Source organism: Takifugu flavidus, chromosome 9 (assembly GCF_003711565.1).
Source record: "Takifugu flavidus isolate HTHZ2018 chromosome 9, ASM371156v2, whole genome shotgun sequence".
Taxonomy (NCBI): domain Eukaryota; kingdom Metazoa; phylum Chordata; class Actinopteri; order Tetraodontiformes; family Tetraodontidae; genus Takifugu; species Takifugu flavidus.
The window spans coordinates 9,312,743-9,336,720 of NC_079528.1; the positions used below are offsets into that span (position 1 = coordinate 9,312,743).

General features: G+C 50.9%; 2 protein-coding genes across 3 annotated transcripts in view; one reads left to right on the plus strand and one right to left on the minus strand.

Annotated features, from left to right (window-relative positions):
- abca1b (ATP-binding cassette, sub-family A (ABC1), member 1B) overlaps positions 1-20,235 on the plus strand; it is a 32,081-nt gene extending 11,846 nt beyond the window's left edge. Inside the window, exons 13-49 of one of the 2 annotated variants that reach the window (XM_057043450.1) lie at positions 1-46; positions 422-598; positions 700-922; positions 1,078-1,299; positions 1,386-1,590; positions 1,712-1,819; positions 1,919-2,093; positions 3,870-4,001; positions 5,184-5,461; positions 5,540-5,760; positions 5,908-5,983; positions 6,051-6,301; positions 6,439-6,490; positions 6,974-7,099; positions 7,182-7,333; positions 8,855-8,979; positions 9,055-9,153; positions 9,243-9,432; positions 9,517-9,611; positions 9,679-9,711; positions 10,156-10,261; positions 10,332-10,406; positions 10,483-10,652; positions 13,001-13,178; positions 13,259-13,374; positions 14,482-14,626; positions 14,694-14,817; positions 14,899-15,028; positions 15,390-15,516; positions 15,785-15,847; positions 15,936-16,042; positions 17,507-17,648; positions 17,726-17,860; positions 18,793-18,896; positions 19,001-19,093; positions 19,161-19,404; positions 19,565-20,235. The exon at positions 1-46 is cut by the window's left edge and continues 160 nt beyond it. In XM_057043450.1, the coding sequence (XP_056899430.1) occupies positions 1-46; positions 422-598; positions 700-922; positions 1,078-1,299; positions 1,386-1,590; positions 1,712-1,819; positions 1,919-2,093; positions 3,870-4,001; positions 5,184-5,461; positions 5,540-5,760; positions 5,908-5,983; positions 6,051-6,301; positions 6,439-6,490; positions 6,974-7,099; positions 7,182-7,333; positions 8,855-8,979; positions 9,055-9,153; positions 9,243-9,432; positions 9,517-9,611; positions 9,679-9,711; positions 10,156-10,261; positions 10,332-10,406; positions 10,483-10,652; positions 13,001-13,178; positions 13,259-13,374; positions 14,482-14,626; positions 14,694-14,817; positions 14,899-15,028; positions 15,390-15,516; positions 15,785-15,847; positions 15,936-16,042; positions 17,507-17,648; positions 17,726-17,860; positions 18,793-18,896; positions 19,001-19,093; positions 19,161-19,404; positions 19,565-19,699 (5,180 nt within the window). In that variant the 3' untranslated portion in view covers positions 19,700-20,235. The remainder of the gene's footprint in view (positions 47-421; positions 599-699; positions 923-1,077; positions 1,300-1,385; positions 1,591-1,711; positions 1,820-1,918; positions 2,094-3,869; positions 4,002-5,183; positions 5,462-5,539; positions 5,761-5,907; positions 5,984-6,050; positions 6,302-6,438; positions 6,491-6,973; positions 7,100-7,181; positions 7,334-8,854; positions 8,980-9,054; positions 9,154-9,242; positions 9,433-9,516; positions 9,612-9,678; positions 9,712-10,155; positions 10,262-10,331; positions 10,407-10,482; positions 10,653-13,000; positions 13,179-13,258; positions 13,375-14,481; positions 14,627-14,693; positions 14,818-14,898; positions 15,029-15,389; positions 15,517-15,784; positions 15,848-15,935; positions 16,043-17,506; positions 17,649-17,725; positions 17,861-18,792; positions 18,897-19,000; positions 19,094-19,160; positions 19,405-19,564) is intronic. The other variant, XM_057043451.1, reaches the window with a different exon arrangement.
- A 178-nt stretch (positions 20,236-20,413) lies between these two features.
- nipsnap3a (nipsnap homolog 3A (C. elegans)) lies at positions 20,414-23,940 on the minus strand. Its single transcript, XM_057043535.1, has 7 exons — positions 23,832-23,940; positions 23,560-23,647; positions 21,604-21,811; positions 21,081-21,242; positions 20,858-21,007; positions 20,697-20,783; positions 20,414-20,620 (listed from the first exon to the last, which is right to left on the minus strand). Exons 2-7 carry the CDS (start codon positions 23,638-23,640, stop codon positions 20,544-20,546), a joined length of 765 nt encoding a protein of 254 aa, XP_056899515.1. The 5' UTR covers positions 23,641-23,647; positions 23,832-23,940; the 3' UTR covers positions 20,414-20,543.
- Between the last annotated feature and the right edge of the window lie 38 nt (positions 23,941-23,978).

A 23,978-nucleotide genomic window follows, 5' to 3' on the forward strand; every position in this document is an offset into this window, starting at 1 on the left:
GTATGGACATCGACAATGTGGAGCGGACAAACAAAATCAAAGACGCGTAAGAACGCACAAACCCACAGCAGGTCATCCAGAACGGTTGCTTAGTAACAACTGTCAACCGGTTTAGACCAGTTACAGCCTGTGAACAAACTCAGCCAGATGTTTTCCTTTCATCATCCTTGTCAAGTCAAGGGGTTGACTGACTGACTGACTGACTGACCGCCTGGCTGACTGACTGACTGACTGACTGACTGACTGACCGACCGACTGACTGACTGACTGACTGACTGACTGACCGGCCGACCGCCTGGCTGACTGACCGACAGACTGACTGACTGACCGACTGGCTGACTGACTGACGGACTGACTGGCTGACCAGTCCAATTCAACCGACTGACCACAGGCGTGACCCGGCTTGTCTGGTCCCCCTCAGGTACTGGGACCCCGGTCCTCGCGCTGACCCTTTTGAAGACATGCGCTACATCTGGGGCGGGTTCTCTTACCTGCAGGACCTTGTTGAGCACGGCATCATCAGGGCCATGACGGGGACGAAGGAGAAGACAGGAGTTTACATCCAGCAGATGCCGTATCCCTGTTACGTTGATGACATGTGAGCGTGACCCTAACCCTAACCCTAACCCTAACCCTAACCCTAACCCAGGGCAGATGTTCACACCCTGACCACGCTCTGACCACCCTCTCCTCTTTTAGTTTCCTCAGGGTAATGAGCCGCTCCATGCCTCTGTTCATGACCTTGGCCTGGATGTACTCCGTAGCCATCATACTGAAGAGCGTGGTGTATGAAAAAGAGGCTCGGCTGAAGGAGACCATGAGGATAATGGGCCTGAATAATGGAATCCTGTGGTGCAGCTGGTTTATCAGCAGCCTGGTTCCTCTACTGATCAGCGCTGGACTGCTGGTGCTGTTGCTCAAGGTGACGCCATCCTGGATCCACACATACTGTATATCCAGCAGCTGCTCACGCTCCGTACTGTTATAGCGACCTAGCCTGTTGGGGTTCAGAGGCACATCCCAGGACCCAGTAAGCTAGTGTGGCTTGGATTACTAAACCTCTGATGTTTCTAACAGACAGGAAACCTGCTGCCCTACAGTGACCCCGGGGTAGTCTTCCTTTTCCTTGGCTCCTATGCTGTGGTCACAATCATGCAGTGCTTCCTGCTCAGTACTGCATTTGCTCGAGCTAATCTGGCAGCAGCCTGTGGTGGAATCATCTACTTTACCCTCTACCTGCCCTATGTCCTCTGTGTCGCCTGGGAGGACTACATTGGCTTTTCATCCAAAGTTTTTGCTGTAAGACCATCAGGCCTTTTGACGTGCACGATGTGGCCTTCTAACAGGCACGATTGAGTCATGTTCTGATCTCGCGTGTCCTGCAGAGCCTGTTGTCTCCTGTGGCTTTCGGCTTCGGGTGTGAGTACTTTGCTTTGTTTGAGGAGCAAGGGGTTGGGATTCAGTGGAAGAATCTGGTCTCCAGTCCTCTGGAGGAAGATGACTTCAGCCTCCGTACCGCCATCGGCCTAATGTACTTCGACTCCGTCCTGTACGGAGTCCTCACGTGGTACCTCGAGGCTGTTTTCCCAGGTAAGAGCCACTGGCGGAGACGGTAAACGGTTGAACTGGGAAACTTGAACACAGTTTATTTCCTGTTCACATATGTTCCGTCCGTGAGGTCTGACACAGGTTTTGCTGCTGTGATTCTCAGGTCAGTACGGCATCCCTCGACCCTGGTACTTTCCCTTCACCAAGTCTTACTGGTTTGGAGAGAAAGACAAAACATCCAACAAGATTCCACTGAAAGTCAACACAGAAGGTGAGAAACCCACAACTCAGACACACACAACACAGTTGCTGTCACAGAGGAGGTGAAGCAGACTCTGACCCACAAAGCCCGCCAACCTTCTGGTTCCAGCGGTGTGTATCGAGGAGGAGCCGTCTCACCTAAAACTCGGAGTCTACATCGAAAACCTGGTCAAGGTTTATCGCCATGGAAAGAAGCTGGCTGTGGATGGACTGACACTTGGCTTTTATGAAGGACAGATCACTTCTTTCCTGGGACACAATGGAGCAGGAAAAACCACCACCATGTGAGTAAAAATGGAGTTGGAATAAAAGAAGCTTCTAGACTGGAGGCATCAAGATGGCACCATTGGAAATCATTGGTGCCTCTGCCACTGTGGCCAAACACTTCTGCAGTTGTTCTCCAGTTGTTCTGCAGTTGTTCTCCAGTTGTTCTGCAGTTGTTCTCCAGTTGTTCTGCAGTTGTTCTCCAGTTGTTCTCCAGTTGTTCTGCAGTTGTTCTCCAGTTGTTCTCCAGTTGTTCTGCAGTTGTTCTGCAGTTGTTCTCCAGTTGTTCTGCAGTTGTTCTCCAGTTGTTCTGCAGTTGTTCTGCAGTTGTTCTCCAGTTGTTCTCCAGTTGTTCTCCAGTTGTTCTGCAGTTGTTCTGCAGTTGTTCTCCAGTTGTTCTGCAGTTGTTCTCCAGTTGTTCTCCAGTTGTTCTGCAGTTGTTCTCCAGTTGTTCTGCAGTTGTTCTCCAGTTGTTCTCCAGTTGTTCTCCAGTTGTTCTGCAGTTGTTCTCCAGTTGTTCTGCAGTTGTTCTCCAGTTGTTCTCCAGTTGTTCTGCAGTTGTTCTCCAGTTGTTCTCCAGTTGTCTATGGCTGTTTAGGGCCTCACCAACGTGGACCTTCTCCCTCATTCTCATCAGTCAACCCTAACCCTCTTTATGAGGCCTGAGGGTTAGGGTTAGGCTCCTTCGTTCTTCAAGGGCCTGCGGGCTGGAATTCCCTTAGGAATTCTTTGAATCTGATTCATAATATGCAAACAATTACAAATGAACATGCTGAGACACTGACTGGCTCTAGGCACATTTCTTGGAGGGACAATTAGTAACTAATGACATTAAACACAACAGAGGCAACAACCATCCACCCATTTTCTGACCTTTTTCCATTTCTAGGTTACTACTAATGTGTAGACAACTTAGTCCCTAGCATGGCAGCTCTCACTTTTCTGTTAGTTGACTTCTTTATACAAGCTAATGTGCCACAGCAATGTTCTCGTCTACATGACGCGGTTCTGACTCTGCCTTGTTCAGCAAGAGGGACACCCTGGCAGAGCGGAAATGAGCAAATGTATGGCAGCGTTGCTCAGACACCTCTTCCTCCATATATACTATATTATAGTGTAGTGTAGTGTAGTGTAGTGTAGTGTAGTGTAGTGTAGTATACTATACAGTGGCCTGATGGGTGCCGCAGTGGCCTGATGGGTGCCGCAGTGGCCTGATGGGTGCCGCAGTGGCCTGAGGGGTGCCGCAGTGGCCTGATGGTGCCGCAGTGGCCTGAGGGGTGCCGCAGTGGCCTGATGGGTGCCGCAGTGGCCTGAGGGGTGCCGCAGTGGCCTGAGGGGTGCTGCAGTGGCCTGAGGGGTGCTGCAGTGGCCTGAGGGGTGCTGCAGTGGCCTGATGGGTGCTGCAGTGGCCTGAGGGGTGCCGCAGTGGCCTGATGGGTGCCGCAGTGGCCTGAGGGGTGCCGCAGTGGCCTGAGGGGTGCCGCAGTGGCCTGATGGGTGCCGCAGTGGCCTGATGGGTGCCGCAGCGGCCTGAGGGGTGCCGCAGCGGCCTGAGGGGTGCTGCAGTGGCCAGTGGGATCACCCCACATGAACTCTGTAAATCTCAACTTTGCATCTTTGATGTGTTGTTATCTTTGTTGTTATTGTCACTGGACTGGAGGTGCTATGAGTTTACTGGATGTGTTGTGTCCCTTCAGACCTTGAGGTGCTTTGAAGTCTTCTTAATTTGATGAGCATTAACCTAACCTGCCCTCGCTCTGCTTTGGTACCCTGGGATCATTGTCCTCTGTCTGCAGGTCCATTCTGACCGGTCTCTTTCCTCCAACCTCCGGCACTGCCTTCATCCTTGGCCGAGACATCCGGGCTGAGCTGAGTGCCATCAGACAGAGTCTGGGCGTCTGTCCACAGCACAATGTTCTCTTCAGCATGTACGTTCTCCAAGTGACTGGATCAATAATACTCTATCGGAGTCCATCTCTGTACAGCCCACCTAGTTTTAGATCAACCTATTTATTTCATTGTTGGTTGATACATGAAGATATGCAGCAAGAAAGAGACACATTTAAGCTAACGCTCACGATAACTTAAGACACTCTGTATGTGTAGGGTGATGCTGCATCACAGGATGTACGGTTGCACGGGTTAGGGTTAGGGTTAGGGTTGGGTTAGGGTTAGGTTAGGGTTAGAGGGTTAGGGTTAGGTTAGGGTTAGGGTTAGGGTTAGAGGGTTAGGGTTAGGTTAGGTTAGGGTAGGGTTAGGGTTAGGGTTAGAGGGTAGGGTTAGAGGGTTAGGCTTAGGTTAGGGTTAGAGGGTTGGGGTTAAGGTTAGGGTTAGAGGGTTAGGGTTAGGTTAGGGTTAGGGTAGAGGGTTAGGGTTAAGGTTAGGGTTGGGTTAGGGTTAGAGGGTTAGGGTTAGAGGGTTAGGGTTAAGGTTAGGGTTAGGTTAAGGTTAGGGTTAGAGGGTTAGGGTTAGAGGGTTAGGGTTAAGGTTAGGGTTAAGGTTAGGGTTAGAGGGTTAGAGGGTTAGGGTTAGGGTTAGGGTTAGAGGGTTAGGGTTGGGTTAGGGTCAGGGTTAGGGTTAGAGGGTTAGGGTTAGGGTTAGGGTTAGAGGGTTAGGCTTAGGTTAGGGTTAGAGGGTTAGGGTTAGGGTTGGGTTAGGTTAGGTTAGGGTTAGGGTTAGAGGGTTAGGGTTAAGGTTAGGGTTGGGTTAGGGTTAGGGTTGCCTGATGGTTAGGTTAGGGTTAGGGTCAGGGTCAGGGTTAGGGTCAGGGTCAGGGTCAGGGTCAGGGTTAGGGTTAGGGTTAGAGGGTTAGGGTTAAGGTTAGGGTTAGGGTTAGGGTCAGGGTTAGGGTCAGGGTTAGGGTCAGGGTCAGGGTTAGGGTCAGGGTCAGGGTTAGGGTTAGAGGGTTAGGTTAAGGTTAGGGTTGGGTCAGGGTCAGGGTCAGGGTTAGGTTAGGGTACCATAATTAGCTTTTTAATGTAGCAAAAAGGAAACGTGAGGTTCTTCAGTATATTCTGAAGCTGTAAATCTGTTTCTAACTACTGTTGTCATTCCTCCTGAACCTCAGTTTATTGCAGTTTATTAGTCAAGCGTGTTTACCCCTGGTACAGGTTAACAGTGGAGGAACACATCTGGTTCTACGGGCGGCTCAAAGGTATGTCTGAGCAGCAGGTGAAGTCTGAGATCCACCAGATCCTGCAGGACACTGGCCTTCCACACAAACGCTCCTCTCGGACCAGCTCTCTGTCTGGTGGCATGCAGAGGAAGCTGTCTGTGGCCCTGGCCTTTGTTGGTGGATCTAAAGTCGTGATCCTGGATGAACCTACAGCTGGGGTTGACCCCTACGCCCGCAGAGGCATTTGGGATCTGCTGCTTCAGTACCGACAAGGTGAGATGTTGGGATTAGTCTGTCACATTGTTCTTTTCACCACTCTGCCTTTAACTTGACTTCCTGTATTGTCTTCAGGTCGAACCATCATCTTGTCCACTCACCACATGGATGAAGCAGACATGTTAGGTGATCGGATTGCCATTATTTCTCATGGGAAGCTCTGCTGTGTGGGCTCATCTCTGTACCTGAAGAACCAACTGGGAACAGGCTATTATCTGACACTTGTCAAGAAAGAACCAGAACCATCACTCAGTTCTTGCAGGAACTCATCCAGCACAGTGTCCTTCACCAAGAAGGTTTCCAGCCTGTTTCTGTTACTCTGTTGTAACTCATCCAGCTCCAATGTGTCTTGACATCTATTGTGTCATGCAGAATTCCTGACCTTGGACTTGATCTTTGTGTGCGGTGTTTCCTTTAGTTGTTCACTCTGCTGTCCTTGTTAGGAGGGGGAGTGTGCCTCAGTGAGCAGCAGCGACGCAGGACTCGGCAGTGAGCACGAGAGTGAAGCTGCTACCGCCGGTCAGATCTCTTTCTGCTGAGGTGCTCACTTTCCAAAAGCTGCTCTGACCAGAGTCTCCTTCCACAGAGCCTGGCCCTGCTGCGTCTGTGTGTGAGGGACCATTTGTGACTCCAGATGTGTCTCTAGTCTCCAGTCTGATCCTGAGCCATGTCCCTGCTGCCCGCATGGTGGAGGACCTAGGGCACGAGCTGACCTACGTCCTGCCATATCGTGCTGCCAAGGAGGGAGCCTTTGTGGAGCTCTTTAAAGACTTAGACAGGAAGCTGCCTGACCTTGGCATTTCCAGCTATGGAGTGTCTGACACTACCCTAGAAGAGGTGACAGGTTTAAGTTTGCTCAGAAAATATTGTAGAGAACATTCAGAGATCCTCAGATCATTTTCTTCAGATCTTGGCTTATAATCTAAACTGCAATCAAAGTGGTCTGATAATGAGACAGTGTTTGTGTTCTGTAGATCTTTTTAAAGGTGGCTGAAGATAATGGAGTGGACACTGAAATGCCCTCAGGTGAGGAATGGCCCCTGCTCTTACATGATCGGTCTTTCCATTTCCTTCTCTCTTTTACCCGTGTCTGGGTCAGACAAGCAGACATTTTGTAGGGTAGCCTATACGGGCCACCTCCGCCGGGTCCTTGGGTCTGTCTCAGGGTCTCCTCCCAACATGACGTGCCAGGAACAGAGACCCTACAGCATCCAAAGGAATCGTATTCTTCCTGACAGTCTTCGGTCTCTGCTTCTTCGAATGCGTCATTTTGATTTAGGAGTATTCGTTTTGATAGAGATGTAACAGAAACAGAAATATTAGACATCCATCTGTTCGTCTTCCAGCCGCTTTATTCTGTGACCTGTTGTTATCAGGAGGCCACTTTTTTGCCCACAGAAAAATGAGCACCCTGAACTTCTGTTTGGAGCACAAAGAACTCTCCTTCCTGAAGGTGAACCCAAATATGTCTGCATGTCTCCCTCAAAACTCCCTCCCTTTTTTATCTAGATGGTACACTTCCTGTTCCGAGGAGGAGGAAGACTCATGCTTTTGGAGGAGGAGACCATCAGAGTTGTCTGAAGCCTTTAACAGAAGACGATAGCAACGATGGCAATGAGTCTGAAGGAGATGCTGGTACAAAACATCCTGTTGTTCTACAACCTTGATAAGACTGACGGTACCAGCTCAGGCTAAAGATAGTCACATGACCTTTCAGCAGAGTGCAGAGACACTGACTGGTTGAAGTGCTCAGAAGGGAAAGGATCCCACCAGGTGACAGGCTGGAGTCTGAGGAGACAGCAGTTTGTGGCTCTGATGTGGAAAAGATTTCTGTACGCCAGGCGCTCCAGGAAGGGCTTCTTCGCTCAGGTATTCCACACAACCTTTCTTTGACTACACAAACACGACCACACATCCAATTGTAAGTGTACGTCTTTATCAACAGTGTATCTACTATTAAAGAAAAACTGGATCAGGCATCCCAACAGCTGTTATTCCGCCCCACATGTGTTGCCCGTAGCCTCAGGCTGGGTCTCCAATAAGCCCCTAAACTTCTTTGAGCTTCTCTGAGATGTCCTCTTTAGTTCACAGAGCTCCGTCCGCCCCGTCCATTGGATCCAATTCCAACATGCTTAATAGAGGACATTTTCTTCTTGCCTAACAGTTGTTCTTGTTCAGATCAGTTCAGCCAGAGGTTATGAACCCATGACCACCTGAAGGTTGCACAAATCAGACCAATAAACACCATCACTGATCTACCGAATCTCCACTTTATCTCTCAAGTCAGTCATGTTTTAGATCATCAAAACACACAAACAGCATGTGAGAGAGTTCCTGATGAGCTTCTCAGAGCTTCAAATAGGAGACTGCTTTTTATACTGGTTCTGCAGGACCTGGTTAGGGTTAGGGTCAGGGTTAGGGTTAGGGTTAGGGTTAGGGTCAGGTTAGGGTTAGGGTTAGGGTCAGGGTTAGGGTTAGGGTCAGGGTTAGGGTCAGTGGTGCCTCTGATACAGTTGACTAGAACATCCTGTTACAGTGACTGGAGCAGGTCACTGGGATTAGACTCAGAACTTAGACTGGGATCAGATTTATTAGATAGATTCCAGTTTGTTTCTCTTCACATAGTAGGGTTAGTAGTGGAGTTCCACAAGGTTCTGGACTTGGACCACTCCTTTCTGTACCTGGCTTCCTGAGGTAACAATATTCAGCTACAGGAATAAATCTTTGTGTAAGTGTGTGTGCGAGTGTGTGTGTGTGTGCGTGGGTGTGTGTGTGTGCATGGGTGTGTGTATGTGCATGGGTGTGTGTGTGCGAGTGTGTGTTGCGTGGGTGTGGTGTGTCATGGGTGTGTGTATGTGCATGGGTGTGTGTGTGAGTGTGTGTGTGTGCGAGTGTTAAGTGTGTGTGTGTGCGTGGGTGTGTGTGTGGTTGGTGTTGTGAGTGTGTGTGTGTGTGTGTGTGGTGTGTCATGTGTTGTTGTGTGTATGTGCATGGGTTGTGTGTGAGTGTGTGTGTGCGTCTGCGTGGGTGTGTGTGTGTGTGTGTGCGTGGTGGTGGTTTGTGGTGGGTGTGTGTGTGTGTGTGGTGTGTGTGTGTGTGCATGGGTGTGTGTGTGTGCATGGGTGTGTGTATGTGCAAGGGTGTGTGTGTGTGGAGTTGTTGTGTGCGAGTGTGTGTGTGTGTGCGTGGGTGGGTGTGTATGGTGCATGGGTGTGTGTTTGTGAGTGTGTGTGTGCGAGTGTGTGTGTGTGTGTGCGAGTGTGTGTGTGTGCGTGGTGTGTGTGTGTGCGAGTGTGCGAGTGTGTTGTGTTGCATGGGTGTGTGTATGTGCATGGGTGTGTGTGAGTGTGTGTGTGTGTGCACTAATCTCAAAGCTAAATGTGTGTGCAGATCATCCTTCCTGCCGTGTTTGTCTGCATCGCCCTCGTCTTCAGCCTCATCGTCCCACCATTTGGAAAATATCCTAGTCTGGAACTGCAGCCCTGGATGTACGAGGACCAGGTTACCTTCATCAGGTGCCCAGAAGATCTCAGCCTGTAGTAAAGCTCCTCGTAAAATGATGAGGAGCTTGACATACTTGTGTGTTTTAGTGATGATGCTCCTTCAGATGTCAACATGCAGAAGCTGCTGAATGCTCTGCTGGATGCTCCAGGGTTAGGGACACGCTGTATGGACGGACATCCCATCCCGTAAGACTAATGCTAATAGGACCTGGGAGCTTTTACAGTTAAAGGTCATGTCCATATCATGTGATCATTGCTCTTCTGATGGATCTCAGAGAGGCGCCCTGTACCATGGGCGATGAGGACTGGAACATTCCAGAGGTCCCCGAGAGTGTCCAGCAGCTGCTCAACTCTAAGAACTGGACCATGGAGAACCCGTCTCCAGCCTGTTTCTGCAGCTGTGACGGGAACAAGAAGATGCTGCCAGACTGTCCTGCAGGTGCTGGAGGACTCCCTCCCCCTGAGGTCAGAATGCCAAACAAGGACGGGAGCCTGATTTAAAGGGATCGGTTGGATCTGTGAGATTCATTGAAATAACTTGTTGTTCAGATGAAGCTGAGCGCCACAGACACGCTGCAAAACCTGACCAGAAGAAACGTCTCGGATTACCTGGTCAAAACCTACGCTGAGATTATCGGGAAGAGGTAGGTTGCTCTGCAAAGATCAGGAGGAAAAACTGTCTGAAGACCTAAAACTGTGCTGGTTTCACAGCCTGAAGAACAAAGTGTGGGTGAACGAGTTCAGGTCAGTCGTTTCTCTTCTGCTCTTCTTTGTTGTTGCTGTTGCTGCTGTCTTGTCATGAAGCTTATCGTCAGTGTCACCATTACTAATAATAACGTTATTGCAGGTATATCACTGATGTTGCTGTTGTGTGTATATGTGGCATCTATGCCGTGGATCCCTCATCTGTGGCTGTCCTTCAGGGTTCTGCTCTTACTTTAAAAGGGTTTTTTAAGTTCCTCTTGACCCAGTTGGAGGGTCTGAGGTCAGATGGGGTTCCAAGTGGGCAGGACCAGATAAGGATTCACTTCTGGCTCCGCTGAACATGTAGATCAACTTGCAAATCGGCATCTGTTTTTCCTTTTTAATTTACTGTTAATCTTTTAATTTCATTTTCTTTTCTTTTATGTGTTCAAGGTGAAAGTTATGAAATCCAAAAAATCTAATTCCCTTTGTTTCCCTCTGCAGATATGGAGGCTTCTCATTGGGGGCCAGAAGCACTCAGGTCCTCCCGCCAGCCAATGAGATTGACGATGCAATTGAACGAGTCAGAAAGATCTTTGAGATTAAGGAGGTCCGGAAGAATCTTTAACAGCCACTCAAACGTCAGATTACCTGGATGATTTTATCTTTGAACCTTTCAGGGTGCTGCTGCTGATCGATTCCTCGACACTTTGTCTGGGTTTATCAACGGTTTGGACACCAAAAACAATGTGAAGGTGAGGCTGACGTGGGACCAGATGTGGATGCGTCGGATTCCCGTGGCAGTGAACGTGACTGGTCATTTTCCTACAGGTCTGGTTCAATAATAAAGGATGGCACAGTATCGGCGCATTCATCAATGTGATCAATAACGGCATCTTGAGAGCAAATCTGCCTCAAGAGAACGACCCCAGCAAGTTCGGGATCAGAGCCTTCAACCACCCCCTGAACCTGACCAAGGAGCAACTGTCACAGGTTGCACTGTGAGTGAGATCCTCTGGCAGGAAGTCCTTGCGTGTTCTTTGGGAACTTGATGTAAATCACAATGGGACTGATTTGTTATTGTCTACACTTGTGACTCAGATCCACCCGTAATACACCCCTCAGATCTACCCATAATACACCCCTCAGATCTACCCATAATACACCCCTCAGATCTACCCATCATACACCCCTCAGATCTACCCATCATACACCCCTCAGATCCACCTTATACACTCCTCAGATCCACCCATCATACACCCCTCAGATCCACCCATTATACACTCCTCAGATCCACCCATAATACACCCCTCAGATCCACCCATAATACACCCCTCAGATCCACCCATCATCACCCCTCAGATCTACCCATTATACACTCCTCAGATCTACCCATCATACACCCCTCAGATCCACCCGTAATACGCCCCTCAGATCTACCTATCATACACCCCTCAGATCTACCCATCATACACCCCTCAGATCTACCCATCATACACCCCTCAGATCTACCCGTAATACACCCCTCAGATCTACCTATCATACCCCCTCAGATCTACCCATAATACACCCCTCAGATCTACCCATCATACACCCCTCAGATCTACCCATCATACACCCCTCAGATCTACCCATAATACACCCCTCAGATCTACCCATTATACACCCCTCAGATCCACCCATCATACACCCCTCAGATCTACCCATAATACACTCCTCAGATCTACCCATTATACACTCCTCAGATCTACCCATAATACACCCCTCAGATCTACCCATCATACACCCCTCAGATCCACCTATCATACACCCCTCAGATCTACCCATAATACACCCCTCAGATCTACCCATCATACACCCCTCAGATCTACCCATCATACACCCCCTCAGATCCACCCATAATACACCCCTCGATCCACCCATCATACACCCTCAGATCCACCTATCATACACCCCTCAGATCCACCCATAATACACCCCTCAGATCCACCCATCATACACCCCTCAGATCTACCCATCATACACCCCTCAGATCTACCCATTATACACCCCTCAGATCTACCCATATACACCCCTCAGATCCACCCATCATACCCCCTCAGATACCCCTAATACACCCCTCAGATCTACCCATCATACACCCCTCAGATCTACCCATAATACACCCCTCAGATCTACCCATAATACACCCCTCAGATCCACCCATCATACACCCCTCAGATCCACCCGTCATACACCCCTCAGATCCACCTCATCCACCCATAATACCCCCTCAGATCCACCCATCATACACCCCTCAGATCTACCCATAATACACCCCTCAGATCCACCCGTAATACACCCCTCAGATCTACCCATAATACACCCCTCAGATCTACCCATCATACACCCCTCAGATCCACCTATCATACACCCCTCAGATCCACCCATAATACCCCCTCAGATTCCACCCGTCATACACCCCTCAGATCCCCCATAATACACCCCTCAGATCTACCCATAATACACCCCTCAGATCCACCCATAATACACCCCTCAGATCCACCCATCATACACCCCCTCAGATCCACCCATAATACACCCCTCAGATCCACCCGTCATACACCCCTCAGATCCACCCATCATACACCCCTCAGATCCCCCATAATACACCCCTCAGATCCACCCATAATACACCCCTCAGATCCACCCATCATACACCCCTCAGATCCACCCATAATACACCCCTCAGATCTACCCATCATACACCCCTCAGATCCCCCCGTCATACACCCCTCAGATCCACCCATAATACACCCCTCAGATCCACCCATCATACACCCCTCAGATCTACCGTAATACACCCCTCAGATCCCCCATAATACACCCCTCAGATCTACCCGTAATACACCCCTCAGATCCACCCATCATACACCCCTCAGATCTACCCATCATACACCCCTCAGATCCACCCATAATACACCCCTCAGATCCACCCATCATACACCCCTCAGATCCACCCATCATACACCCCTCAGATCCACCCATCATACACCCCTCAGATCCACCCATAATACACCCCTCAGATCCACCCATCATACACTTACACACTTCATCCTGCCCTCTGGTGGCGTAGAGGAGTATGACATAACGCCACGATTTCAAAGATCAGTAAAAAAAAATCTTGACCTTTCATGCAAATTTTTCAATGAAAAAAAATTGCAATTGTTATTCTACATTTATTTTTTAATTGATACATTTTAATTAGTAATTATTTCCATGAAAAGAGATGAAAAGTGGCGACTGACTTGATTAGAGGATCTCAGATTGAATCACCCACAAGGTCTCTTTCCTGCTCGTCTGTCTCCAGGGTAACGACCTCTGTGGATGTGCTGGTGTCCATCTGCGTGATCTTTGCGATGTCCTTCGTCCCGGCTAGCTTCGTGGTCTTCCTCATCCAGGAACGAGTCAGTAAAGCCAAGCACATGCAGTTCATCAGTGGAGTGCAGCCGCTGCTCTACTGGGTGGCCACCTTCACCTGGGACATGGTGAGATGGACGTCACACCTTCACCAGACACTCCCCAGACCCTGTGGACGCTGACGGCTGCTGCTTGTGTGTCCCTGCAGTGTAACTACGTTGTCCCGGCAACACTCGTCATCCTCATCTTCATCTGTTTCCAACAAAATGCTTACGTGTCGTCCACAAACCTGCCGGCACTGGCGCTCCTGCTGCTGCTCTACGGGTCAGTTGGGTTAGGGTTAGGGTTAGGGGTTAGGGTTAGGGTTAGGGTTGGGTTAGGGGTTAGGGGTTAGGGTTAGGGTTAGGGTTGGGTTAGGGTTGGGTTAGGGTTAGGGTTAGGGTTAACTAGGGTTAGGGTTGGGTTAGGGTTAACTAGGGTTAGGGTTAGGGTTAACTAGGGTTAGGGTTGGGTTAGGGTTAGGTTGGGTTAGGGTTAACCAGGGTTAGGGTTAGGGTTAACTAGGGTTAGGGTTGGGTTAGGGTTAGGGTTGGGTTAGGGTTAACTAGGGTTAGGGTTAGGGTTAACTAGGGTTAGGGTTAGGGTTAACTAGGTTAGGGGTTAGGGTTGGGTTAGGGTCCTGTCTGGGTTAGGGTTAGGGTTAACTAGGGTTAGGGTTGGGTTAGGGTTGGGTTAGGGTTAGGGTTAACTAGGGTTAGGGTCAGGGTTAGGGTTAACTAGGGTTAGGGTTGGGTTAGGGTTAACTAGGGTTAGGGTTAGGGTTGGGTTAGGGTTAACTAGGGTTAGGGTTAGGGTTAACTAGGGTTAGGGTTAACTAGGGTTAGGGTTGGGTTAGGGTTAACTAGGGTTAGGGTTGGTTAGGGTTAACTAGGGTTTGGGTTAGGGTTAACTAGGGTTAGGGTTAGGGTTGGTTAGGGTCCTGTCTGGGTTAGGGTTATGGTTAACTAGGGTTGGGTTAGGGTTAGGGTTAACTAGGGTTAGGGTCAGGGTTAGGGTTAACTAGGGTTAGGGTTAGGGTTGGGTTAGGTTAGGGGTTAGGGTTAGGTTAACTAGGGTTAGGGTTAACTAGGGTTAGGGTTAGGGTTGGGTTAGGGTTAACTAGGGTTAGGGTTAACTAGGGTTAGGGTTAGGGTTATGGTTAACTAGGGTTAGGGTTAGGGTTAGGGTTGGGTTAGGGTCCTGTCTGGGTTAGGGTTAGGGTTAACTAGGGTTAGGTGTTAGGGTTAGGGTTGGGTTAGGGTTAACTAGGGTTAGGGTTAGGGTTGGGTTAGGGTTAACTAGGGTTAGGGTTAGGGTTGGGTTAGGGTCCTGTCTGGAAGCTAAAGGCAGATTGTGGTTTGTCCTTCGTCTTTAACGTGTCTTTGCTTCCAGGTGGTCCATCACTCCCCTGATGTATCCGGCCTCCTTCTTCTTCACGATCCCCAGCACAGCTTACGTGGTCCTCACAAGTGTCAACATCCTCATCGGCATCAACGGCAGCATCTCAACCTTCGTCATGGAGTTGTTTGGAAACAACGTGAGTTACCACGGCGACCGGCCACAACGACAAGCCAGAATGTATTTGGCTCAAACCTCTTTTGCAGGAAATTGGAGGAATCAACGATATCCTGAAGAATATTCTCCTCATCTTTCCTCACTTCTGTCTGGGACGAGGACTCATCGACATGGTGAAGAACCAGGCCATGGCCGACGCGCTGGAAAGATTTGGTACCGCTGGCACACACACAGGAACACACACGTCCTAAGACTGTCTGTGTGAGGTCATGACCTCATTCTGTCTGTTGTCAGGGGAGAACCGACTCCGCTCTCCTCTGGAGTGGGACATGGTGGGGAAGAACCTCTTCGCCATGGCGGTGGAGGGCGTGGTCTTCTTCATCATCACGGTCCTCATCCAGTACAGATTCTTCATCAAACCCAGGTATACACACACACACACACACACGCGCACACACGCACACACACACGCACACACACGCACACTCACACACACGCACACACACACACACACGCACACACACACACACACACTCACTCACACACACACACTCACACACACTCTCACACACACACACTCACTCACATGCTCACTCACACACACACACACACACACACACACACTCACACACACACACTGTCACACACGCACACACACACACACACACACACACTTTTGTTGTTTGTAGCTGCCGTGATGCATCTTGAGGTCAGCAAAATGAGTGTGTGTGTGTGTGTGTGTGTGTGTTGTGTGTGTGTGTGTGCGCGTGTGTGTGTGTGTTCAGGTCAGTCACTAAACTGACTAAGTTAGGTCCAGTAGGGGAGGAAGATGAAGATGTGGCACGAGAAAGACAGAAGATTGTCCATGGCCTTGGACAAGGAGACATCCTGGAACTACGGCAACTTACAAAGGTAAACGCGTGTGCGTGCACATGCACATGCACATGCACATGCACATGCACATGCACATGCACATGCACATGCACGTATATGAAAGGTAGACCCGACCACAACCTAAACACAACCTTCAAATCCCAAAAGTTGTGAGGACCAGACAAAATGTCCAAAAACTCCTCACTTTACCAGTTAAAATTGTACTGAAGTCCTCCTCGTGTGTCGTGGACGACAACACACACACCCAGCAACCATGTGACAGGAAGTGAGCTCAATCTGTGCACAGGTGTTCAAGAAAAAGCAGAAACCAGCAGTGGATCGCCTGTGTGTCGGGATTCCACCTGGAGAAGTGAGTGTGGCAGACAAATCAATGAGCAGTCAGATCATCAACCTGGACCTGAGTGTGTGTGTGTGTGGTGTGTGTGTGTGTGTTTCAGTGCTTTGGGCTGCTCGGAGTTAATGGAGCTGGAAAAACAACAACATTTAAAATGTTGACTGGAGACACTGGAGTGACCAGCGGAGAGGCCTTCCTGGCTGGGAAGAGGTTTGTTTGTGAAGGACACATCAGCTTGACCTTGACCTTGACCTGAACCTTGACCTGAACCTTGACCTGAACCTTGACCTGAACCTTGACCTTGGCCTGAGGATCACCTCTCCAGGACCTGAATTTGGCCCTTAGTCTCATGGGTGTTTCGCTCCTTTTGGTAGAAGATAAAATATTGACCCAAAAGCTGCTGCAGACCAACGTGATGTCACCACCTTTCAATACAAATGCACCTGTACCAGTTCACCTGTACCAGTGCACCTGTACAAATGCACCTGTACCAGTGCATCTGTACCAATGCACCTGTACCAGTGCACCTGTACCAGTGCATCTGTACCAGTGCACCTGTACCAGTGCATCTGTACCAGTGCACCTGTACCAGTGCACCTGTACCAGTGCACCTGTACCAGTGCACCTGTACCAGTGCATCTGTACCAGTGCACCTGTACCAGTGCACCTGTACCAGTGCACCTGTACCATGCACCTGTACCAGTGCACCTGTACCAATGCACCTGTACCAGTGCACCTGTACCAGTGCACCTGTACCAGTGCACCTGTACCAGTGCATCTGTACCAGTGCACCTGTACCAGTGCACCTGTACCAGTGCACCTGTACAAATGCACCTGTACCAGTGCACCTATACCAGTGCACCTGTACCAGTGCACCTGTACCAAACACTAATTATTCCCACCAAGGAGCTTATGGACTCGCACACACAGGTGAGTCACAGTGTGGAACTGAGCTTCTTGGTGGACGTCTTCTAATTGACAGATTGTCATAAGAGACTCAGGTGAAATGAACCTGCTCGACTGGTCAACATGATATATGAATGTAATACACAGCTTATAAGCATTTACAGATAATAACACAGTTTATGGATAACAAGATAATATATAATAACACATAATATAATATACAGACGAACCAGGTGAATAACACTAAAGTACTGAGGTGACTGTAAACAAAGTAAGAAACTATACTAGTGGAGCTGAAACATATAGAGGACAGGTGTGTGTGTGTGTGTGTGTGTGTGCGAGTGTGTGTGTGTGTGCGAGTGTGTGCGTGTGTGTGTGTGTGTGTGCGTGTGGAAGTTGACGTCTCTGATTGTTAATGATCAACTATTAACTATTATTGTGTGTATCTGCAGCAGAACTGGAATCTGGTTCTGGACCTGCTTAATCGCATTAATCAGCTGTTGCTCCATTTTTAAATCTGAGGAACTCAGAACCAGTCAGGGAACAAACACGACCTCACTTCCTGTTCATGTCAGCGCGTTTTCAAGCATGTGTGTGTCTGCGTGTGTGTGTGCGTGCGTGTGTGTGTGTGTGCATGCGTGTGTGTGTGTGTGCGTACGTGTGTGCGTGCGTGTGTGTGTGCGTGTGTGTGCGTGCGTGTGTGTGTGCGCGTACGTGTGTGTGTGTGTGCGTGCGTGCGTACGTGTGTGTGTGTGTGTGTGTGTGCAGTATCCTCAGGGAGATCGACCAGGTGCACCAGAACATGGGCTACTGTCCTCAGTTCGACTCCATCAACGATCTGCTGACAGGAAGAGAACACCTGGAACTTTACGCTGTCTTGAGGGGGGTCCCTGCAAACCAAGTGTGCGACGTGAGTGTGCAGCGCTCACAACAGTTCATGTCGTTGACACCTGAAGAGGGAGCTGATGACGCAGGTGTGATTGACAGGTGGCAGAGTGGGGTATCAGGAAGCTGGGGCTGGTGAAGTACGCTGATAAAGCAGCAGGAAGCTACAGCGGAGGGAACATGAGGAAGCTGTCCACCGCCATCGCCCTGATCGGAGCCCCAGCCGTCGTCTTCCTGGTAACACACACACACACACACGCACACACACGTACACACACACACACGCACACCACACACGCGCACACACGCACACCACACACACACGCACGCACCACACACACGCACACACACACACACGCGCACACACGCACACACACACACGCACACACGCACGCACCCACACACGCACGCACACACACACACACACCACGCACGCACACACACACGCACCACACACACACACACACACACACCACACGCACACACACACGCACACACACACGCACGCACGCACACACACACGCACACGCACACGCACACACGCACGCACACACACACGCACACACACGCACGCACACGCACGCACGCACACACACGCACGCACACACACGCGCACACACACACACACACGCACACACACACGCACGCACACACCACACGCACGCACACACACACGCACGCACACACACGCACGCACACACACACACACGCACGCACACACGCACACGCACGCACACACACACGCGCACACACGCACACACACACGCATGCACGCACACACGCACGCACACACACCACACGCACGCACACACACACACACGCACACACACACACACACGCGCACACACACACCACACACACACAGCTCATGTTAACCAGGTAGTTTCTAAAGGAATTAATCGAGTTTTGCAGTTTAGCCGTTACACAACAGCATCAGAGCGCTCTCGGCCAATCGGAGAGCAGTTTCCTAAATGGGGGAGGAGTTTGAAAGAAGATTAAAGTAACGAGTGATTACTGAACACAGAAGTAGAAGAAAGAGAGAGAGTAGAAGAAAGTTATTGCAGTTAGTGTGAGCCAGGTGATGTTCCTCCCCCTGCTCCTCACCTTTTCCATCATCTTCCTCATCCACCTGTGGGCCAACGTGATCCTGGCCGTTCTGCTGGTGACAGGACGAGCCCACCACTGGCATGGACCCCAAAGCCCGCCGGGCCCTCTGGAACTGCATCCACAGCGTAATCAAGGAGGGGCGTTCCATCGTTCTCACCTCACACAGGTATCACCTCGGTCTTCATCATCCATCTGAAACATTGTCCCGGCCCTCTGTCCGTACATCTGCTGCTCTCTAAACGTGCTGATGGTTGTGTACGTGTGTGTCAGCATGGAGGAGTGTGAGGCGTTGTGCACGCGCATGGCCATCATGGTGAACGGCAGGTTCAGGTGTCTGGGCAGCGTCCAGCACCTGAAGAACAGGTACCCCCCCCCAGCACCTTGATCTGTTCTCTCTGCTGCTGAGCTGATCAGCTGATGTGGCCTTCAGATTCGGGGATGGATACACCATCATCCTGCGGGTGGCCGGACCGGACCCGGACCTGCAGCCCGTCATGAAGTTCATCGAGAGCGAGCTGAGCGGCAGCACGCTGAAGGAGCGACATCGCAACATGCTGCAGTATCAGCTGCCCTCGTCCTGCACCTCCCTCACTCACATCTTCTCCACACTCGCCAGCAACAAGGAGACGCTCAGAATCGAGGACTACTCCGTCACCCAGACCACGCTGGACCAGGTACGCAGCCGACCGGGCCTCGCAGGTCCAGCTCTGTGGTTCATGTCATGATGTTGCCCGCGTGCACGTGATGTGCTGCGTGCACGTGATGTGCTGCGTGCACGTGCCAGGACGAGGGGATCTCATGCTTCCATTTAAACTGATTTTTCTGGCGTTTCAGGTGTTTGTGAACTTTGCAAAAGATCAAAGCGATGACTATCATTCCAAAGATTCCGTGAGAAGGAAGGACGCTGTCATCAACTTTCCGATGGCGAGCTCGGACGGCGAAGCTGACGCGAGGGAGAGCGTCATGTGACTTCAGCATCACATGACCGGCCATCGGCGAGGACCTGCTTGGGTTTACAGCTAAGGACACGCCCCTTGCTGTGACATCATACAATGGGTGGAGTCACATGTTGCCTCATGCCATTCAATGCAAAAGAGCTTGTGGGCGGGGCTAACCTAAACTTGAATGACAGATCGTAGTGGGACGTTTGAAGCACCGCCTCCAAACCTTCAGGGTCTGTCTTAGTGAGCTGATGAAGAATCTAAATCAACCTTTTTGATCATTTGTGTTGTATTTATGTCACTAAAGTTAAGTGTCATTTAGGTTTCTGTAGTGTTCAACAGCCAATCAGAGGAGTTGATTGACCTTGTAGGTCTCTTTTGTTAAGCTGATCTGCTTTGTGCTTGGACGTGACGGCTCAGTACGGAGAGAGCTGCTCGCGTCCTTCATGATTCTGTAGTTTCAGCACTTTCACACCGTCAGTTTGTATTTGCACTCATGTTCATCTGGTTTTAGACTGGTGTGCACAACTGTTACCCCCCACAATAAAAGAAACCAATCCACCATTTCTGTTGCACTTCATCCAGCCAACGCACTCAGCTCCCTCGTCTTTTAACTCACGTGAAAAACAGAAGCTGCTTGTGTTTTTCCCTCGATCAGGTAAAAAAAAAAAAAAATCCACACAATTCTTCAAATAAGTTCTACAACATGTGAGTTCTAAAAACAACAAATCACAGAAGGATGTGAGCTTCAGCCTTTAATGACGATAATGTCGATAGTGTAGGAGCAGCCATCGCTATGGCAACGCAGCGTGCACGACACCTGCTTCAGGACGTCGCTCCAGGGTCGGAGGAGATGCAGCTGACAGCAGAAGTTACTTCAGAGGGGAAAAGTGACATGGAAACATGAGCCGATTCTCCTGAGAGACCAGATGACTGGAGCTGTTTCTCACTGTGGACCAAATGTTAACGAGTAATTACTGATTGATATTTGATCAACAGATAAAGGTGATGTTCAGGCGTCGCACCTGCGGCGACCACTCTGGGATCAGCGTGAGCTTTGTGACGTAGTTCAGCTCTCCGATCGGCACTCTCGAACCACCAGAGGGCGTGAACTGATGACACAACGTTTACACCGCTCACGTCGGCACACGGTTTTACAGGGTGCTGTGGATCTTTCACGCCGTACCTCTGTTCAGGGGGCCAAACTCGTTATGGAACACCCCCAAAACTTTGCCGTACCCTGGTGCATCATGGGCACTGATAGCAGCCTGGAAGTCCTTGCCCCATACTGCTGGACCTCCAGGGCACATCTGGAAGGAAACCAGTTCGTACACGCCTGAAACACACGTGAAGTTAAGTCGCACGTCAATGCAGAAGCACACGTTTGGCGTGGTGGGGGCGGGGCTTACCACCCTCCTTTGGGGGCTTCTGCAGATGGGTCCAGGGAACGAGATATGTCACCTCGTTGTCCTGTGACGACAGCATTGGTAACGCCATGGAGATGTACTGCGCCAGCCATGATGGGTCCTGAGCCAGGGCGGCCCGAACAGCTGCCCGCTGAGAATAACTATCTGAGGGGCGGTAGGAGAGGGGGCAGTAGGAGAGGGGGCGGGCAATAGGAGAGGGGGCAGGCAATAGGAGAGGGGGCAGTAGGAGAGGGGGCGGGCAGGGAGAGGGGGCAGGCAATAGGAGAGGGGGCAGGCAATAGGAGAGGGGGCAGGCAATAGGAGAGGGGGCAGTAGGAGAGGGGGCAGTAGGAGAGGGGGCAGGCAATAGGAGAGGGGGCAGTGGGAGAGGGGGCGGGCAGTGGGAGAGGGGGCGGGCAGTGGGAGAGGGGGCGGGCAGGGAGAGGGGGCAGTAGGAGAGGGGCAGGGAGAGTTCTTCATTTTGTAAATTGTGAGGAAGACCCTCAAAGAAGATGAATGTTCTCACCATATCTCCATATATGGAAGACTTTGTTCAGGCCGCCATACTCGACGCTCCAGTAACCAATCAGCTCGGAGTGGGCGGTACGCAGGTGAATCTTCTCATTGGTCAGTTTAAGGAAAGTGGCGTTTTGTTCTGGGCGAATGCAGTAGGTCCTAAACTCATAAAACGTGGTGTCTTTCTGCTGAGGCCCAGAGGAGAGGTGCACACGAGACTGCAAACAGGAAGTGAGACATCAAGCCGTTCCGCTTCAGACCAACATAGATGCTCGGGGTGCAGAGAGAATCAGGATGATTGACACCATTACGCTTTATGTAGATGTGAGTCTCAGTCCAGAAGGTTCCAACACTAAACATCATCAATAAAAATAAGATCTTGAAAGTCTGAAGTCATCTTGCTTCAGTCATGCATTCTTGTTTGGTGAACCTTCAAGACCTGCAGGTCTCGTGTTCCGCACGAGTATGTGAAGACAGAAATATCACCGTTGTGTTCGTCACGCAGCCTGCCGCGGCCCCTGAACGCAGCCTGCCGGCCCCTGAACGCAGCCTGCCGCCGGCCCCTGAACGCAGCCTGCCGCCGGCCCCTGAACGCAGCCTGCCGCCGGCCCCTGAACGCAGCCTGCCCCCTGAACGCAGCCTGCCGCCGGCCCCTGAACGCAGCCTGCCGCGCCCCCTGAACGCAGCCTGCCGCCGGCCCCTGAACGCAGCCTGCCGCGCCCCCTGAACGCAGCCCGCCGCGGCCCCTGAACGCAGCCTGCCCCCTGAACGCAGCCCGCCGCGGCCCCTGAACGCAGCCCGCCGCGGCCCCTGAACGCAGCCTGCCGGACCCCTGAACGCAGCCTGCCACGGCCCCTGAACGCAGCCTGCCACGGCCCCTGAACGCAGCCCGCCGGCCCCTGAACGCAGCCTGCCGCGGCCCCTGAACGCAGCCTGCCGGCCCCTGAACGCAGCCTGCCGCGGCCCCTGAACGCAGCCCGCCGGCCCCTGAACGCAGCCTGCCGCGGCCCCTGAACGCAGCCTGCCGCGGCCCCTGAACGCAGCCTGCCGCGGCCCCTGAACACAGCCCGCCGGCCCCTGAACGCAGCCCGCCGGCCCCTGAACGCAGCCCGCCGGCCCCTGAACGCAGCCTGCCGCGGCCCCTGAACGCAGCCTGCCGCGGCCCCTGAACGCAGCCTGCCGCGGCCCCTGAACGCAGCCTGCCATGGCCGTCAGGGTCACCTTTGTGGATCATGCATGTGATCGTTGAAAGACGCACATGAGATTTGATAAGAAACGGCCAAAGGTCAAAAACAAAATGAAGCAGAACTTGGTTAACGTTAAACCTTTCTAACAGCAAACAGTCCAGAGGCCAACCTGAGTGTGTGTGAGGCAGAGAAACTGATGGCTGTCTGTCACTATGGTAACTGATGCTACACTGCTAACATACACTGCTAACATGCTCCTTCGGGAAGCTTTTCGATTTTAGAAACACTGAATAAAAACTAAGATGAACAACAAAACAGTTTCAGAGATGCATAACGATAAATTGCCTGGAAGATATTTACAGCTCAAGACTTCAGACAAGTAGGTTCTCACATCCAGGCCAGAGCAACGGTAAAGGTCCGAAGAAGTCCGCTGACCCGTTGACAGGAACTGGAAGATGTTTCTGCTCTCACCTGAGAGGCTTGTTCAGTTCTGACCAGCTCGGTGGGAGTATTTATCTGCTACTGGGCCAAAGGTCCCTGAGGACAGTTTCAGGGACGCAGTGGTTCATGTCCTCAGGTAAAAGCACAGGTGGTTCCTGTAGTCTGCTAATGTCCAGGCACTCTTTTCAAACCGGAGTTCGAGTTATATCTGGAGAATACTTACATGGTGGACAAACACCAGTTCGTTCAAATCATTGCAATATTGTACTCTCTTCACGTTTAACATCGTCATTGCAGCTGAGGAAACAAAGGTTCCCTTTTTGTGAAGGTTATCTCACCTGCGCAGCAGCAGCAGAGGTTGGAGGAGGTTTAAAGAGACCTGCAGCGGCCCTCAGCCAGGAGCTTCTCAACTTCAACATGTTGAACCTAAAGTGACAGAAGAAGAAGCCGAAACGCGGAAGTTACTCGCAAAACAAAGATCGTGTATGAACAGGAGGTGTCACATAAGAGGGTCGTTTTTGTTGTTGTTTTTAGAAAACGCCACCAGCCACCAGAACCATCACGAATGCACGCGGGAGCACTAAGATGCAGGTGAGGAAGAGTCGCCTACCTGGTTGATCAGCAAGACCAGAGCAGCAGGTGGACCACAGAACCTTATATAAGACCCAACTTAATTGGTTGTCTCCTACAACCAATTAAGTTGCACATTGAATCCTGCAAAAGCGACAGAAAATTAGGGTTGATGTATATGTGGCCA

Excerpts from the sequence above, each read along its gene's own strand:
- nipsnap3a (XM_057043535.1), bottom strand. The coding sequence starts at position 23,640 with ATGTTGAAGTTGAGAAGCTCCTGGCTGAGGGCCGCTGCAGGTCTCTTT. Across the intron at positions 21,243-21,603 it reads CTTCCATATATGGAGATATG|ATAGTTATTCTCAGCGGGCA; the intron begins GTGAGAACATTC and ends ACCGCCCCTCAG. Across the intron at positions 20,621-20,696 it reads TCCCAGAGTGGTCGCCGCAG|TGAGAAACAGCTCCAGTCAT; the intron begins GTGCGACGCCTG and ends TTTGGTCCACAG.